This window comes from Caloenas nicobarica, chromosome 15 (assembly GCF_036013445.1).
Source record: "Caloenas nicobarica isolate bCalNic1 chromosome 15, bCalNic1.hap1, whole genome shotgun sequence".
Classification (NCBI taxonomy): domain Eukaryota; kingdom Metazoa; phylum Chordata; class Aves; order Columbiformes; family Columbidae; genus Caloenas; species Caloenas nicobarica.
The window spans coordinates 10,876,488-10,891,116 of NC_088259.1; the positions used below are offsets into that span (position 1 = coordinate 10,876,488).

General features: G+C 46.7%; 1 protein-coding gene across 1 annotated transcript in view; it reads right to left on the reverse strand.

Moving 5' to 3' along the window:
• COL9A3 (collagen type IX alpha 3 chain) overlaps nt 1-14,629 on the reverse strand; it is a 35,787-nt gene that overhangs the window by 3,261 nt on the left and 17,897 nt on the right. Inside the window, exons 14-23 of the mRNA XM_065645418.1 lie at nt 14,064-14,117; nt 12,903-12,956; nt 12,071-12,124; nt 11,428-11,481; nt 10,629-10,673; nt 6,448-6,501; nt 5,608-5,679; nt 4,062-4,586; nt 1,981-2,016; nt 91-123 (exon numbers count right to left, since the gene is read on the reverse strand). Coding sequence (XP_065501490.1) covers nt 91-123; nt 1,981-2,016; nt 4,062-4,586; nt 5,608-5,679; nt 6,448-6,501; nt 10,629-10,673; nt 11,428-11,481; nt 12,071-12,124; nt 12,903-12,956; nt 14,064-14,117 — 981 coding nt within the window. The remainder of the gene's footprint in view (nt 1-90; nt 124-1,980; nt 2,017-4,061; nt 4,587-5,607; nt 5,680-6,447; nt 6,502-10,628; nt 10,674-11,427; nt 11,482-12,070; nt 12,125-12,902; nt 12,957-14,063; nt 14,118-14,629) is intronic.

A 14,629-nucleotide genomic window follows, 5' to 3' on the forward strand; every position in this document is an offset into this window, starting at 1 on the left:
CAGTTTATGGAGATACATCATCAAAAGATGTGATAAGCACATTTACTCCCAAACCTTTCAGGGCATGAGCCTGCAATGTCTGACACGTACCTCTCCTTTTTGGCCAGGGGGACCAAAGGGACCCTGTTAGAAAGAAAAGGGAAATAAAAAAAAAAACAATGATCCATTCAGAAAATGCACATCTAAAGTCCAATCTCCCAAGCTGCAGGAAGCGCTGAAGACATGTACATGGCACCCGATGGACTTTTCTGGCAAAGGGGCCAGGAACGAGAACAGGATCCCGGAGACCAGACTCATCCCTGGCACAACAGGGAGACGTCGCCGATGCTACGACGCAGCCCCAGGCAACCTGGGTAATTCTTGAGATGAACCAAACCCCCCGTGGACAGAGCAATGTCAACCGCTCTGAGGAGCAAAATAAGGGGTGAGTGCTGATACCCCCAGCTCTGCACAGGCCACATCTGGGGTGTCCTGGAGACAAGAGGAGAGCTGATCCACACCAGGTGGTGGAGGGGCTTGGATTGCCCTCTCCTTTTCACAGCCAGCAGGGTTGGAGCTCTTGGATGGTTCATTCTGACTGACCATGCTAGTTCTTCATGGTTCTCTAGATCCATCTGTTATTTAAGGAGTCAGTTCTACTGAATTCCAGGACACCCACCAGTTCTCCTTTGTCACCTGGGAGGCCGTCTGCTCCAGCAATGCCCTGAAAGTGAGATACCAGAATTAACACCGCACCTGTTGTACACAAAGATTACTGACAATAAGGCCCACTCTGAGACATGGATAAGCTCAGCTCCTGAGGGAGATGGGGGCATTTCGCAGCTTATACAGCTGCTCCAGCAAAAGCAAATTCTCCCTTCCCAAAGCTGAACCCCGTCCCCACTCAGCCTCTGACATGAAGTGTCCAGAATGGGACTTTTTACAAGTTTCTTACAGGGAATCTAAATTTCAGGTTCCCCAGCGCCAGGTCTCGCAGAAAACGTGAGTTTGCAATGACAGTTCAATGTTCAGTGTCCAGTGCGACTGTGTCCTCAGTGGAAAGAGTCACCTGCAGAACAGCTTCATCCCACCCTTCAACAGCAGTGATCCATCACACGGTGAGGACCGTCCCTCTCTGGGGACCCTAATGCAAGGGTGCCTAAAGCTCTGGTGATGTTAATTTTATTAACCGCGACAAGGAACATCAATTTTGGGATCACGTGCGTTAAGCCGATAGCAGCGCGAGCAATTCGAGCATCGCTGGGAGCGACACGAATCGCTGCATCCGCTGCCACGGGCGGCGCTTCCCACGCCAAACGCTCTGCGGCAGAGCTGCCTTATTACACGGCAATTAGAGCAGATAATGAGCATTGTTACCATGACTCTATGGCTCTAGAGAGGAAGTTATTTCAAGAGAAATTCAGGTTAGGTTGGTAACTTTGCCTTAGCAACAAAGCAGGGACCACACAGACACTGGGAAACAAAACAAACAGCGCTTGCTGGAAAAGCACACGTTTTCTGCAAGAACACAGTCATAATGTAAGTCATACATTTGATGAAAACTGGCTCAGAAGCTTATCACTGAGATTAATCCAACTATGGAAGATAAGCAGCAAAAAGTAAAAGATTAAATTAGTCTATTAGCATGCCAGGCTTTGAGGCCAGGACAAATCCCGTTCAGATGATGTTTGGTGAAAAGCCGAGCTTCTAAACTTAATTCGGAGGAATATGATGTGAGGAGCTCACAGGCAGCATCCTTTGTGATTACAAAATACACAGCAAGACACTCACATTTTTATCACAGCATTTTCATGTGTCTCCATGAGAATGACTACATTTCTTTTGCCAACACAGGAAAATCCGTACCAAAGAGGTTTCTGTTGGTGCCTGCTCTAGAATATTTTCATTTGAGGGAGGAAAAGCAGTTCGTGCCGTCAAAGGCTGCGCCTAAGGTACAGCTTAAATGCCTCTGCTGACTACAGCGTGATAGTTGTCACTTACCTGGTTACCTTTGGGACCAGGAACACCGGTAGGACCCTGCGAATAAGGAAAAGAAAGAAGGCAAATGAGCTCAAACTGTTGTTTTCCTGTGAATTCCTGGTGGGTCAGACATTCACTCCCTCAGCAAGGGGCTGAGAATTAAGTCTCCCGGCTGCCAAGTAGGAGGGAACCAAATCTCATTCGTACTTCATAGAAAGAAGAGGAGATTTTAAGTGTCCTTTCTAGTTCTGGAGCACTCTCTGCAGTCAGGGGTTTGTGTTGTGGGATGGTTTCTCACACCGGCCTTTGTCACACCATCCTCCTCAATTACCTAAGTACAACCAGAATGAATTTTGGGCTTCTAATTCTAGGTTTTTTCACACCTGTTCCACAAAATTAATTTTTCTCATCCATCCCAGGGGCAGGAACTCTGTTTTACTTCTGCCTCTCTGCTTTTCGTTATTGTCATCTCACAAGCATGACCCACACAGCAATTTTACAAATTCACAAATTAAAGGACGAGGTCCAGGATGAGACTGGTGGGTGATTGATCTCTGCCTTTCACGCCTGAAGATGCAAGGAGGAGATTGGATTTACGGTATAAAATGGACCAGAATATTTTTGTACTGCAGAGGCAAAAAGTCAGGATGTTTTTTCAAGGCTTTATTCGACTGTCAGTTTTCCTGGGGATTTGGAGTTAGGTGCTCCTGACTTTGAGAACCACAAAACAACACGGCCACAGGAATAAAATACATTTAGACGATGAGCTGATTATCACCCTAGCGATAATTCAGGCAGCTTGAAAAATCCTTCCAACTTAACTCTACCTACCTGGCATTCACAGAGAGGACAGGAGATGTTTTCGCTCCATTCTGTGACTTTGGATTTAGCAGAGCCAATGAGTAGTTCAGGAGAACTCCAGTTTTTTTTTTCTCTACTGCAAAATCTACATGGGAAATTCAACTATTTTGCCCTTCAAAGAGGATTTCTACAGCACATCCATCAATCTGACATCTGCAAACTGATCTTTTTTAATAACTAGATCTGGAGATGGCTCATCAGAACAGAATCTTAGAGGACATGTCATTTTGCTCAAGCACTGAATAAGTTAAAAAAGAGGGGATTTCTACTGAAGAAAAATAATTCTTGGCAAAACAGACAATGGAATGTTCAAATGCAAGAATGGCTACAGCTATTTAGAACTCGCATTTTATGTTTGCCGAAGGCAAAGGTAACATATTCTTTCCTGAATGTTATCATCTAGATTTATACCTCCATCTTCAGAGTCCCAAGGCTCCATGAAAGTTTATGGCATTAAAACTCAGTCACCAAAGACTGTGTCCTGCGAGGAACAGGCCCTTAAAGAAAAGCTTGGCCCAAAAGATTTTGATTCAAAACTGTGTAATTCCCAGCAGCAGGAACAGGTGACAGGACTTCAGGGCCAGCAGCTCCAAATCCACCAGCCGTCCTCACGTTTGCATCGTTCTATCCGTTAATTACAACTCACATTTTTCACCAAGCATCTGGTGATGCCACCACTACGGAGCTGAGAGAGACATCGCCCCAGGTTGCTGCCGGCATTCAGAATCCCCAGGAATTTGACCTTAATAAAAATCTTTAGGAAAAATATTTGCCTGTTGCTACCTCAGTCAGCAATAACAGCCAAGTCCTTCCCCTCCGCAATACCCCATTCCAACAAGATGGTTTATATATCGTCTCAACGCTATTTATATCTTATGGTCAAGCACACTAAACTTCCCATATTTTTCATGCAAGAAAATACACTTACTGACATGCTGGTTTATATTCCTGGCCACAGTCAGCCCAAGGACTGGGAAAAAGCATATCAGTACCTGCGAACACAGGCTTGCAGGACTTTTTTTTTTTCTAATTAAAAATGCCACAGTTGATTTCAGCAGAGTGTGATGGGTGAGCTGCAGCTGGGCCCCTGGAATTGTATTGATCCTGCATTTGCAGATCCTCTTTAGATGTGTCAGGACCAGCAGGCTGGGCTGGCAATACAGCAAATACAGCTCTGTGTCCGCCCCAGCAGATGCCACCACCCCCCAGCAGCAAAGGCTGTTTATTTAACATGTAAAGACACGGTCTGAGGTTTTAGGGTCTGCCCAGCCCTGATCTTGCGCCCAGTAATAAACACAGAACCCGCAGTGGTGGTTGCTGGCACAGCCCTCGCTGCTGCACGGACACGGACTGTGGGACGTGGGGTTGTCGCCGACACCAGTGGGGTTGTCACCGACACCAGTGGGGTTCTCGCTGACACCAGCGGGGTTGTCGCCGACACCAGTGGGGTTGTCGCCGACACCAGTGGGGTTGTCACCGACACCAGTGGGGTTCTCGCTGACACCAGCGAGGTTGTCGCCGACACCAGTGGGGTTGTCACCGACACCAGTGGGGTTGTCGCCGACACCAGTGGGGTTGTCGCTGACACCAGTGGGGTTGTCACCGACACCAGTGGGGTTCTCGCTGACACCAGCGAGGTTGTCGCCGACACCAGTGGGGTTGTCACCGACACCAGTGGGGTTGTCGCCGACACCAGTGGGGTTGTCGCCGACACCAGCGGGACATGGTGAGTGGATGGAAGATATTCTCAGAACCAGGTGGAAATCCTACAGCGTTACCCAAAGCCGCTCCAGCACATTTTCCTGGGGAAAGCTGCGAACGAGCCGGGGCGTTAAGCAACCACCAACAATTACATCTCAGAGTAACTGCACAACTTCAGAGCCAGAAATAAAACCTAATTTTTTTTTTTCCTTTAAGCAGGACATTTTCCCTCCCTCTCTGGACACTGAGCTGTTCTGTGCAGGGGCCTCTTCCCCTCCGAACACACATTTTTCACCGCGGCAAAGCCCAGGAGCCCACAATAACCCTCCTGTTCCACATTCCAGGCTCGCAGTCCCTCCAAGGGGGTTTTTGAAACCTGCCTGGAGCCGGCACAGAAGGGCCATTGTGAAACCCCCTGTGCCGCTGCGATCGCTGACACAGAAACTTCACCTTCGAGCTGCAGTCGAGGGGGCCGGCGAACACACGGCTACTGTTCTCAGCAAACCCCGAATAAATGTCCTTTACTTTGCCCTGCTGGCTTCCTTAGGAGGAGAGTGAATTCGTTTAAATAAAAAGTGGCATTTATTCTGAGGCGTGGGGCCCAGGTGTGCCGCTGTTCAGAAAGAAAAATCACTGAGGAAACTGTGATTTTAAAAAAGCCAGAAACCCAAATCCAGCATCTGAATGACAAAAGTGCGTGAAGCAGCTCTGCTGTGCTCATGAGGAGCAAGGTTTTGGTGAAATCAGTGTACAGAGCAGGAAAAAAACCCAAACATAATAATCTCTTCCGGCTGGGAGAGGATCCCAAAATCTCTTTTAAACAATCCATCCTGTCTGAAAATAGTGGGAGTTCCTGAACTGAAACAAGGATGGGAATGGAAGAGTTGGGATGCACGAATCTGTTACCTGCCGTCGGGTCTGTCCTGGGCAGGCAGCAAACTCGGATTTTGGATGGGGACACCCCGTGTACCCCGCTCCGACCTGCTCTGTTTGCTGGGCTGACATCAGCCACGGTGTTTAGTGCCTCGTTACGCTCTAACTTCACATCTCCCAAACAAGAATGGGTTACAGATATTCTCTCCTTACCCTGTCACCCAACTCGCCACGAATTCCAGTGGGACCAGGGAGGCCGGGCTCCCCGCTGGCACCTTTGGGACCCTGTTGGAAAAAACAACAAAAAAAAGGAGTTACAACTTAAAGCACCAGAAAACCTTGTGTGTCTTGACATTCCCAACGTTCACCAGTCTCCGTAACACATTCAAAAAGGTCATTTTCCTCACTTGTCCCCTCTCCTTTTTCCCCCAGGACCGAGGGACCACTTGCTGGCTGCTGGGACCACTTGTGTTGGTCGGTCCAGCTCCCTCTGACTCCTGTTCCCCACATTTCAGCCACCTGCCCAAGTGCTCCAGCCCCTGGCTTGCCCAGGTCTTTTGCTGATATTAAAATAATAATTTAAAAAATATATATTAATATTAATAAAATCTCATCTGTGACTCCTGACTGAGTGATGCTCCCAGAAGGCTGGACCCTACACTGGTCTTCAGCCAGTTGCACTGGGGAATGGGGACTGGTTGTGAACACTCCCTTGGTAAGGGGAGGCAGAAATATAAGCATCCCTCCACGCAGCAGGAGGGAAAAGGAGTTCACTGAGACGTCCAGCCTGGAAGTGTCCAGATCGAGAAGAAATTAAGGCATCTTTACACAGGTCAAACTCTTCATTTTCAATCCAATACTAAATATCATTTGCTCCAGCAGGCAGGTCGTCGCCTTTGTGCTCTTTCTACTGCACTCTGTTAATAACGGTGTCAAACTGGTTCTGGCAAGTGGAAAGACATTTCTTCCCATCACTCGTCCTGCCAGACATTTGCAGAAAACAGTGGCCTGACAGAACATGAGACACTTTAAACAACCCCATCAGATACCGACCTGGAAACCTCTGACACCGGGGGCTCCCATTGGGCCTTGAAGACCAAGCGGTCCCTGAAAAAAGAAAGATAAGAAGAAGATTTAGGGCCAGGTAAGCGACTTGTATAATTAAATTAGCACATTTCTAGCAGAGGGCAAGCATGCAGCTCTGTGCTGCAGCAGCCGTCGCCCACTGGCATTGCTGATGGACCCGATGAGCTGCTGTAAAGTGGGGCTTGGCGTTTACTGGGCTTTATTAATAGTGTTATTATTAGGAAAAAGCGCTTATTTGTATCTATTAATGCTTAATGACATACCATACTCATAAAGCGTAAAAATCAATGACAGCAAAAAGTGGTAGCATGATAGAGCATAGACAATATACACTAAAGGGGCTTTGCTATCCCAGTATTATACTTTTAATTGATCCAATTGATTCTGCAAGAAACTGCTGTAAAACACGTGCTGCCTGCACTCGGACATGAAAAATGGCAATTGCATCCACTTGCTTTGGCACATTTTGTACTTGCAACGCAGAAAAAAGCAATTTCTTGTGCTGTTAGTGAGGCTGCTTTTTGGAGCCCGGCTCACCAGACAGAACATAAACGTTGCCACTAGGAGTCTATTGCTTTCTACCGAGAAAAATCACATATGTGATAAAGATCTTGGGTGAAAAAAACCCCTTGAAGTAATTTAGGCACCTAAATCCCATTTTGTAAAGTGTCTTCTTGAAAGAGATGCCTTGGGCAAACTTGTGCCTCATTTCACAGCGTCTCTGCTGGGCGCAGCATTAAGGGACACAAATAAACTCCCAATCGGCTGCTGCAGGCAGAAGATAAATCAGCACTGACCGTCCAACGTACCCCAGAAACCAGCTCTGCCGGACTGCAGTGCAGCTCTGCCTTCAAATGCCAACTGTATTTTTTCCCTAATTGTCAGCCCTACAAATTCTCCCTGGTACCTGAACACCCACTGTCTCTTATAATTTTTTTCTGGTCATCATGAGGAGGAAATCCTCGTGCTTCGTGTGACTCAATATCCAACCTAAAGCAGTCACCCGTACCCCTGCCTGGCTCTCCAGAGCAGCACAGACACAACCTGGTGCAGAAACCAGGCTCTGCCCAGAAGAATCTGCCGAAATAAAGCAGCATCCTCTTCAAAAAAGCTACAGAACCGCTCAGGTGTTTCTGTGGTTACTGTTTCTGTTTTCTGCTTGTAATTCACTGAGGAACTTGGAGAGTTAGAAATACAGAGCTCTAGCAAAGTTACATTAAATTGCACCAAAAACGACTCTGCTGTGCTGGTGCCTTTAGAATTGGTGGGACCTGATGGAACCTGACAGCCTCGGAATGGGCAGAAACCCTTGGTATGTCATGATAAATAAAGTCAAATTGTTTTGAGCCAAACTATCTTAACACTAGACAAATCCTGCAACTTAGAATAGCTCAGGCTTAACAATATTTCATATAAATTAGGACTCTAATAACACAAAACAGAAACTAGGAACCCAGGTTAGAAATAAACAGAGGTTCATCTGCACCCACGTCAGAAGTCTGCACCAACGCAATTAGCTCGACTGTATTTGATTTTTAGCTGTACTAATATGATACCTTTGTGGGGCCAGCTATTTTGATGAAAAATTGCAGACATAAAAGCAAACATTATTAATTTTGTTTCTTTCTAAGGCTGATTTCCCTCTCCTTGGAAGTTTAGAGAGCACCTGCTCACAAACAATAAATCATCATACTGTTCAATTTCTTCCAAGTGGCACATACCAGAAATCATGTTAGACTTGCTGTAGGCTTCTGGATTTCAAAACGAGATTAAGAAGGGGGGAAAAAGGGAAGAAAAAAGTGCAATGAAACCACTGGAATGTCAAGTCCAGCCACAATGGCAACACTAGTTGGGGAGTGATAAAATAAAAGGTATCCTCGCAATTTTAGTAGTGTGAATAAAATCAGGTTTTATCACCCTGATACCATTTGTTGTTATCTCTGCTGTTCAGCAGGGACAAAACAGGTGGCCATGCTGTTCTTTTTGGGTTTGCATTGCAACTCCTGCAGCTTTTTATTTCTCAGGCTCTGAGATGATGCAGGGAATGCAGTGAGAGCAGGAACGAGATGCTCCATTGGGGACCTCAGCGGTTTCCAACCCAGAAATTTCAAAAAGTTGTCAGTTCACAGAGTAAAAGTGAAAACTGCTGGAGCTGTGTATGGGTTTTTGTTTGTTTCTTCCTAGGGGTTCCCAGCAAGAGAATGCCGCAGCAGGAAGGGTGGGAGAAGGAAAGGTGAACAGATTCCCCACCTGAAAACTGTTCTGGTGTCGCACCCATCCTGTGGTTGTGAACTTTGGGGCATTTTCAAGCAGTTGGGAAAAGCACACAACTACACGCGAGGAAGGCAAGAGATTCCTAACAGGTCTGCCCAATTTGTAACACTTTTCCAGCCCTTGTCATTCACCGTGGTGATGTGCAGGCTGTTCAGTTTTGCTGCTTCAGGTTTTGTGAACCTCTCCTGCTCCAAGGGGCGCGATACAGGAACGGGAAGGATTTCATGATTTACGTGCTGGTGGCAACGTACATTGAAATAACAGGAGTTTTGCTTCTTAATGACTCACATTCAGCACAAGCTGAACCTTATTATTGCTGTCTAATGAGGGAAGTGCCGACTGTCCAGTGGCTCCTGTCTGACTGTGGCAGCTCCACAAACCCCTTGGGCAGCTGCAGCTGCCTTTGCCAAATGAAGTGGGAGGAATCGCTTTGCATTTGCATGGAATTGTCAGCAAGAGCAGGATCTGACCCACTTACAGAGGAGTAATGCCTCTGCTGCCAAAACTACCCAGAGAAAATACCAAGACAAGACGTGGCATTTTATTTTAGCCAGAGAGTAACACCCATGTACATAACTCGATTTTGGCATCTATTAGATTTACAAGCAGCGTTGTACTTACGGTTGCTCCTCTGGGTCCCGGCAGACCCCTCTCACCAGGAATCCCAACATCACCCTGGCAATAACACCAAAGTCAGATGTGCCTGTTAGGAGCCGCTGATCCACCCTTCCCAACCCAGTGCAGAGCCAGAATTCCTGGATCCCAGGCTATTTCGATCCCAAACTCCCCGCCTCTGCCCCATCCAAACAGGTCGCACCACCTGCCTTGGTGGGCTTCGACCTCTATGAGCTCCAGCTTTGCAGCTTGGTTTAAAACGCCCTCAGCAGAGCTCATGATAAGCGTAAATGCTGGGGATACGTACAGGAATGCCCGGCTCTCCAGAGGGACCGGCCTCTCCCATCTCCCCAGGGCTGCCCTGCAGAGGAGAAAGCAAACACCTGGTTAGGGCATCACTTCAGAGAGTCATTTCTGTCCTACCTAGAGACACAAACAGAGCAGGGAGTTAAAACCCGGATTAGGACATAAAAACAGCTTTAAAATTTTATAGTTCTAAGATCAAGAAGAGAAAACCCCAAAGAATGGACATTTAAAGAGCAGGTGAGCTGTATGTCCTGTCCTGGGACTGGTGAGCAGGGAGGGCTCCCAGCCCCAGGCAGGGCCACCAGATCCCACCTCGGACTGAGACAGGGATGCTTTTTTGGAGGCACACTCAGGACACCCCGTTTCATTCGTTTCTGCATCACCTTTATGCAAGGAGAAGCGTTTCCCCCTGCAGCGCTATCTCAGCATGAGGGTTAAAGAGAATAATGATGCAGATGGGGAAATTCAGAAAGGAATGGGAGGAACAGAAAAAAAGCCACTTCCCAGACCAGCTTTGTGCTGGATTGCTTTGGTCTGTCTGAGATTTTCTTTTATCGCACACTCTAAAGCTCCGTGCTGGGGGGAAAGTCTCCAAAAGGCAAGTTGAGATCATCCTGCTGCTGCTTGCAGCTGCTCAGCCTTTAGATTCCCAAAGATGAAACCTGCTCTTGGGACTTTGGCAAAAGGCCGAATGCTTCCTCTGAGGTTTCCTAAACCACTGGCATCTCCCCAGTCCATCTGGTATGTCTCCCCTGATCTGGGTGCAAGAGCAAAGCCTTCCCCGTGGAGACACCTGACGCCGGCTCTTGGGGACCCAGCCCTGACACCATCACTTTGGGGCGAGTCCTCCCAGGGTCTTTGTGTGGGCACCACTCCCCAAAAGCTGAAAAGCCTTGTGGTGACAAGTTCAGTAGTTTCCACACCAGAACCCGTCATTAGAGAGATTCACTTACTGGTTCACCCTTTGAGCCTTTAACACCTGCTCTTCCAGGCAGTCCCTGAAAAAATAATATCAAAATAAAGCAATGTCAGAAAAAGTGAAGTTATTAAGTTTGTTATTTTGGTCTGATTTGTTATACAATGGGCAAAGTTTGCTTGAAGCAATGGAGAATTTACATTTCTGCAGCTTTCACCACAAAAATTATGGCTTCAGTTTTCCCCTTGTTCACTGCACCAGCAGCTCTACATACACTAAACCTCGACAATTAGAGCAAAAAGGAGGAATATACTAAATAGAGCAGCAGCAGCATTTTGCACAGCAGAAACCCCTCTCCAAAGGTTTTCAAAATATTCTATAAGACAGGAAGAAAGGAATACTTTACCTCTACTTAAATAGCTGGAAGACTGGAGAAATGAAACATTTTGCCAATGAACACCAGTAAGCCAGGGACAGAGCTCAGGCTATTGTTGAATTATGGTCATTTGTATCCCAGATTTCACCTCTCCCGCATAAAGGATGCACATCACTGGGATGTGAAAGAGAAAATTCCTCTCAAATTTAAATTTTAAACAGAGCCAGAGAGGCCAAAATCCAGGGTATTGCTGTATTAGCATTTGGTGCTACTCCAGATGTTTTCCACTCTGTCTTGTGCACTGCTGCCCTGCTGGTATGGTGGGAAAAGTGCATTTTCTTTTGGCTTAGATGGGGCCGCCTGTGAGACAATGCACAAGATGACGCCCCTTCTCCCCAGGAAGGGTCTCTATGCACAGCCCAAGCTGCTGGACCCCCGATGGTGACAGGTCCATACTCACGGGCAGTCCGTTCGGTCCCTTCTCTCCAGGAGCACCCATGCGAGCTGCATCACCCTGCGGATATCGAGAGGTTAGGAGAGACTCTCTGCTACTGGAAAACGGTCTGACACAAGCAGGGGACACATTCCCAAACAGGGATTTGAAATCTTCTCCCTCCCCACATGTGCGGGACCCAGAGCATGTTGCATCTTCGGGAGGTGGACATGGTGCCCAGAGCTCCTGGGTGGTTCCATAGTCCCCTTGCAGCTCACGGCCCACGTTCCTGTGGGATCACCATTCAAAAACCTGACAGTACTTTGTCTACAGGCAATTAAAACAAACAGATGTCTCTGTCAACAGCTCTGAAAAGGCATCTCTGAAGGGCTGGAGTCAGCCAACAGGAACCACTAAGTAGAGGGACACAGTTGAATTTAGATCATATGTGCATGGCCCATGTGTGCATCTTCTTTCTTTAGAGAATTTCCTTGGGATTAATTAACAGAAGGAACTTCACTCTTTTTTCACTAGTTGTGCTACTGGAAAACTTTCTAGAAGCAAAAGCTTTCCAGTCATGCTCTTTCTTGACAAGTATCAGTAGCTTTGCAACACACAAGGGACAGTACCAGAAATGTTTCCTGCAGTGTTTAAGTAGGACTTTACAAACCTTCTCACCATCGAGTCCAGGAGCTCCATCCTGTCCATCCTTGCCAGGCATGCCCTGCAAGCGTGCACAACGCAGGTTAAGGTCATGAGGAGACTCTGTGGTTTGCAAAATACATTCACAAAGAACCTTTTGGCAATGGGTCCAGCTCTAGTTGTACTGGGAAACAGGGAGATTTTTCACGGACCAGCAGCACAGCGAGGGCTTGGTCCAGCCAGGATAACACTGAAGGTTACACAGACCAGAAGTTTGATAGCAAAGACCATAAGATGAAAGATTTCTCCTATCGGATTTTATTTCATCGTCTGCAAGCAAAACAACAGTGAGACTTGCATCTTACTTAATTGACTTACAGGCTCTCCTATGAGTCCGCGAGCCCCTGGGTTTCCTTTCGGTCCAGGTCTACCCTAGAAATCAGCAATAAATCCCACGTTATCCAGGATATAACCCTTAAGAACAATCAGTCAACAAAGATAATACTCAAACTCTGTAGGGACATTTTGTTCAGTTTGTGCTGGCTCCTGTCCTGGTCACGTAGGTACGGTGGTTCTTCCAGGATACACCAGAAAACTGGCCCAGTGCTGGTTGCAGCAACTGGGAAAATTCTTTATTGTTTCAAGGGATGGAGATGCAAGATCTGATCCCTGGACTGTAAGAAGCACTTATGCATCTTATTACTTAGCCATCTTTAATAAGACTTAAACATCTCGTTTTTGAGAGGAACACTTTCACCCCTTTCACATGAAACAAGGGGGTGCAAGCCATAATAAACCTGTCAGACTCCTTCAAATGTCACATCCAAAATTTGAGCAGACACGTATTTAACTGCACTTACAGTATCACCTTTGGGCCCCCTGAACCCTTGAGGTCCTTTGTTTCCTTGGATTCCCTATGACAGAGGAGGAAAAGCCATTAAGCATCTTCATCACACAGTGACAAAGACTAATGTTTCAAGGATGTAAATGACTTTTTTTGTGCTGTTTGCTGACGTTAGCAGAGGCGTGAGTGTACACACTCCCCCCAGAGCTGGGCTGTACTATCTGTTACACTCTGTAACTCCTGACACACAGATGAATTGCAGCAGGGACATTGCCAACAATCCCTTGGGGCAGAGACCATCTTCCCCTTCATTTAATAAAGCAAGAACAAGAAACAAAGAGGCAGAAAAACTTTAATATTTAGTGTCTAGATCCTGCTTGGCTTAATGAAATGTTTGGTGGAGAGTAGGTGCTTTATTTTATTTATGTTTGGATGAATTTCTTCTATAATTGCAAAGACTAGGAGGGTCCTCAGAGGGTGGTTCTGCCTTGGGGTCACTGGAGACTGTGATGTGTTGGCTGGTGTAGGCAGATGAAGGTGCTATATATCAGATGCCAAATTATCCACACTAAGGAGAGACTGTGTGGAAGCCCAGTGGAAAATGCTCTTAGAGAGACCATAAAGCTGCAGATGCAGCTCAAGTCTCATATTTGGGCACAGCACGGAGGATACAGGGGTCTGCCCACAAGTTCTGTGTTCTGCGTTCCACCCCAGAGCTCTGTATCTTTAACACACGACTGTTTCTGCATCTAGCAAAAGTCCTTATGAGCTGTGGGCGCTTGGGAATAGACCAGGCCCAAAGGATGAAGCTCAGGACAGCACCTACTGATTCTTCCTCAAATTTCTCCTTCCCAAGGACAATACAGATGCTGCTCTCAAGTGCTTGCCTGGAGCTGCTGATGCTCAGGGAAGAGCAGAGAAGAATGGAGAGCAATGGAAATGGGGTGACTTTAATCTGGCATGGGACATGACTAAGTGAAAGACATAATGATATCTGCATCAGGTGAAATAGCATTGCTCTAACTGAAGGGAAAAAGGCAAAGGGAATGATCTGATGGAGATGGTCAGCACACTCCTCCTGTTCACCGGCAGCAAAGAAATTAGTGCAGGAGGGATAAACTTGAGGCTTTGGCTGTGGAAGGCAGAGCCACAGAGATGCTGAGAATTAGGTACATACGGCTTTCCCTGGAGGTCCAGGGATTCCAGGTGGCCCTCGGAAACCAATGTCACCCTGCAAAGAATAATACAACATTGTGATATTCTGGTTGGCAGAGGGTGAAGTAACAGTATCTCTACCTTATACCACTATCTAAAAAAACCCACGAAAGCCCTGTAAAGACACCCCATATTTCTTGCTAATTTGCAATACAGCCTTGCAGAAGATCCCCTTCTGAACAAGCAGGTTTTTACTCTGGATCTCCCCACCACTACCTCTGTGATACACTGATATCATTCACGGCCTTGATATCCTGATAACACACTTGTTCCTAAATCAATGCAAGACTTCTGCAAATTCAAACCCATTCAGCCTCTAGGCTGATGCTCAAGGGACCTTGGCAAAAGCCCAAAGCCACGATGAGCTGGAGGTTGACCCTGTTCTCACTGAGGAGACTTTTCACGTTCTGAAAATCTTTGTCCACCAGCGATTCTTTAGCTTTTTCTTGTAAAGAGAACAGAAATTTAAATGTTCATGAAATGTTTCTCAGGGTTTTTTTTTTTAAGATTCTGTAGCATCGTCAGTGC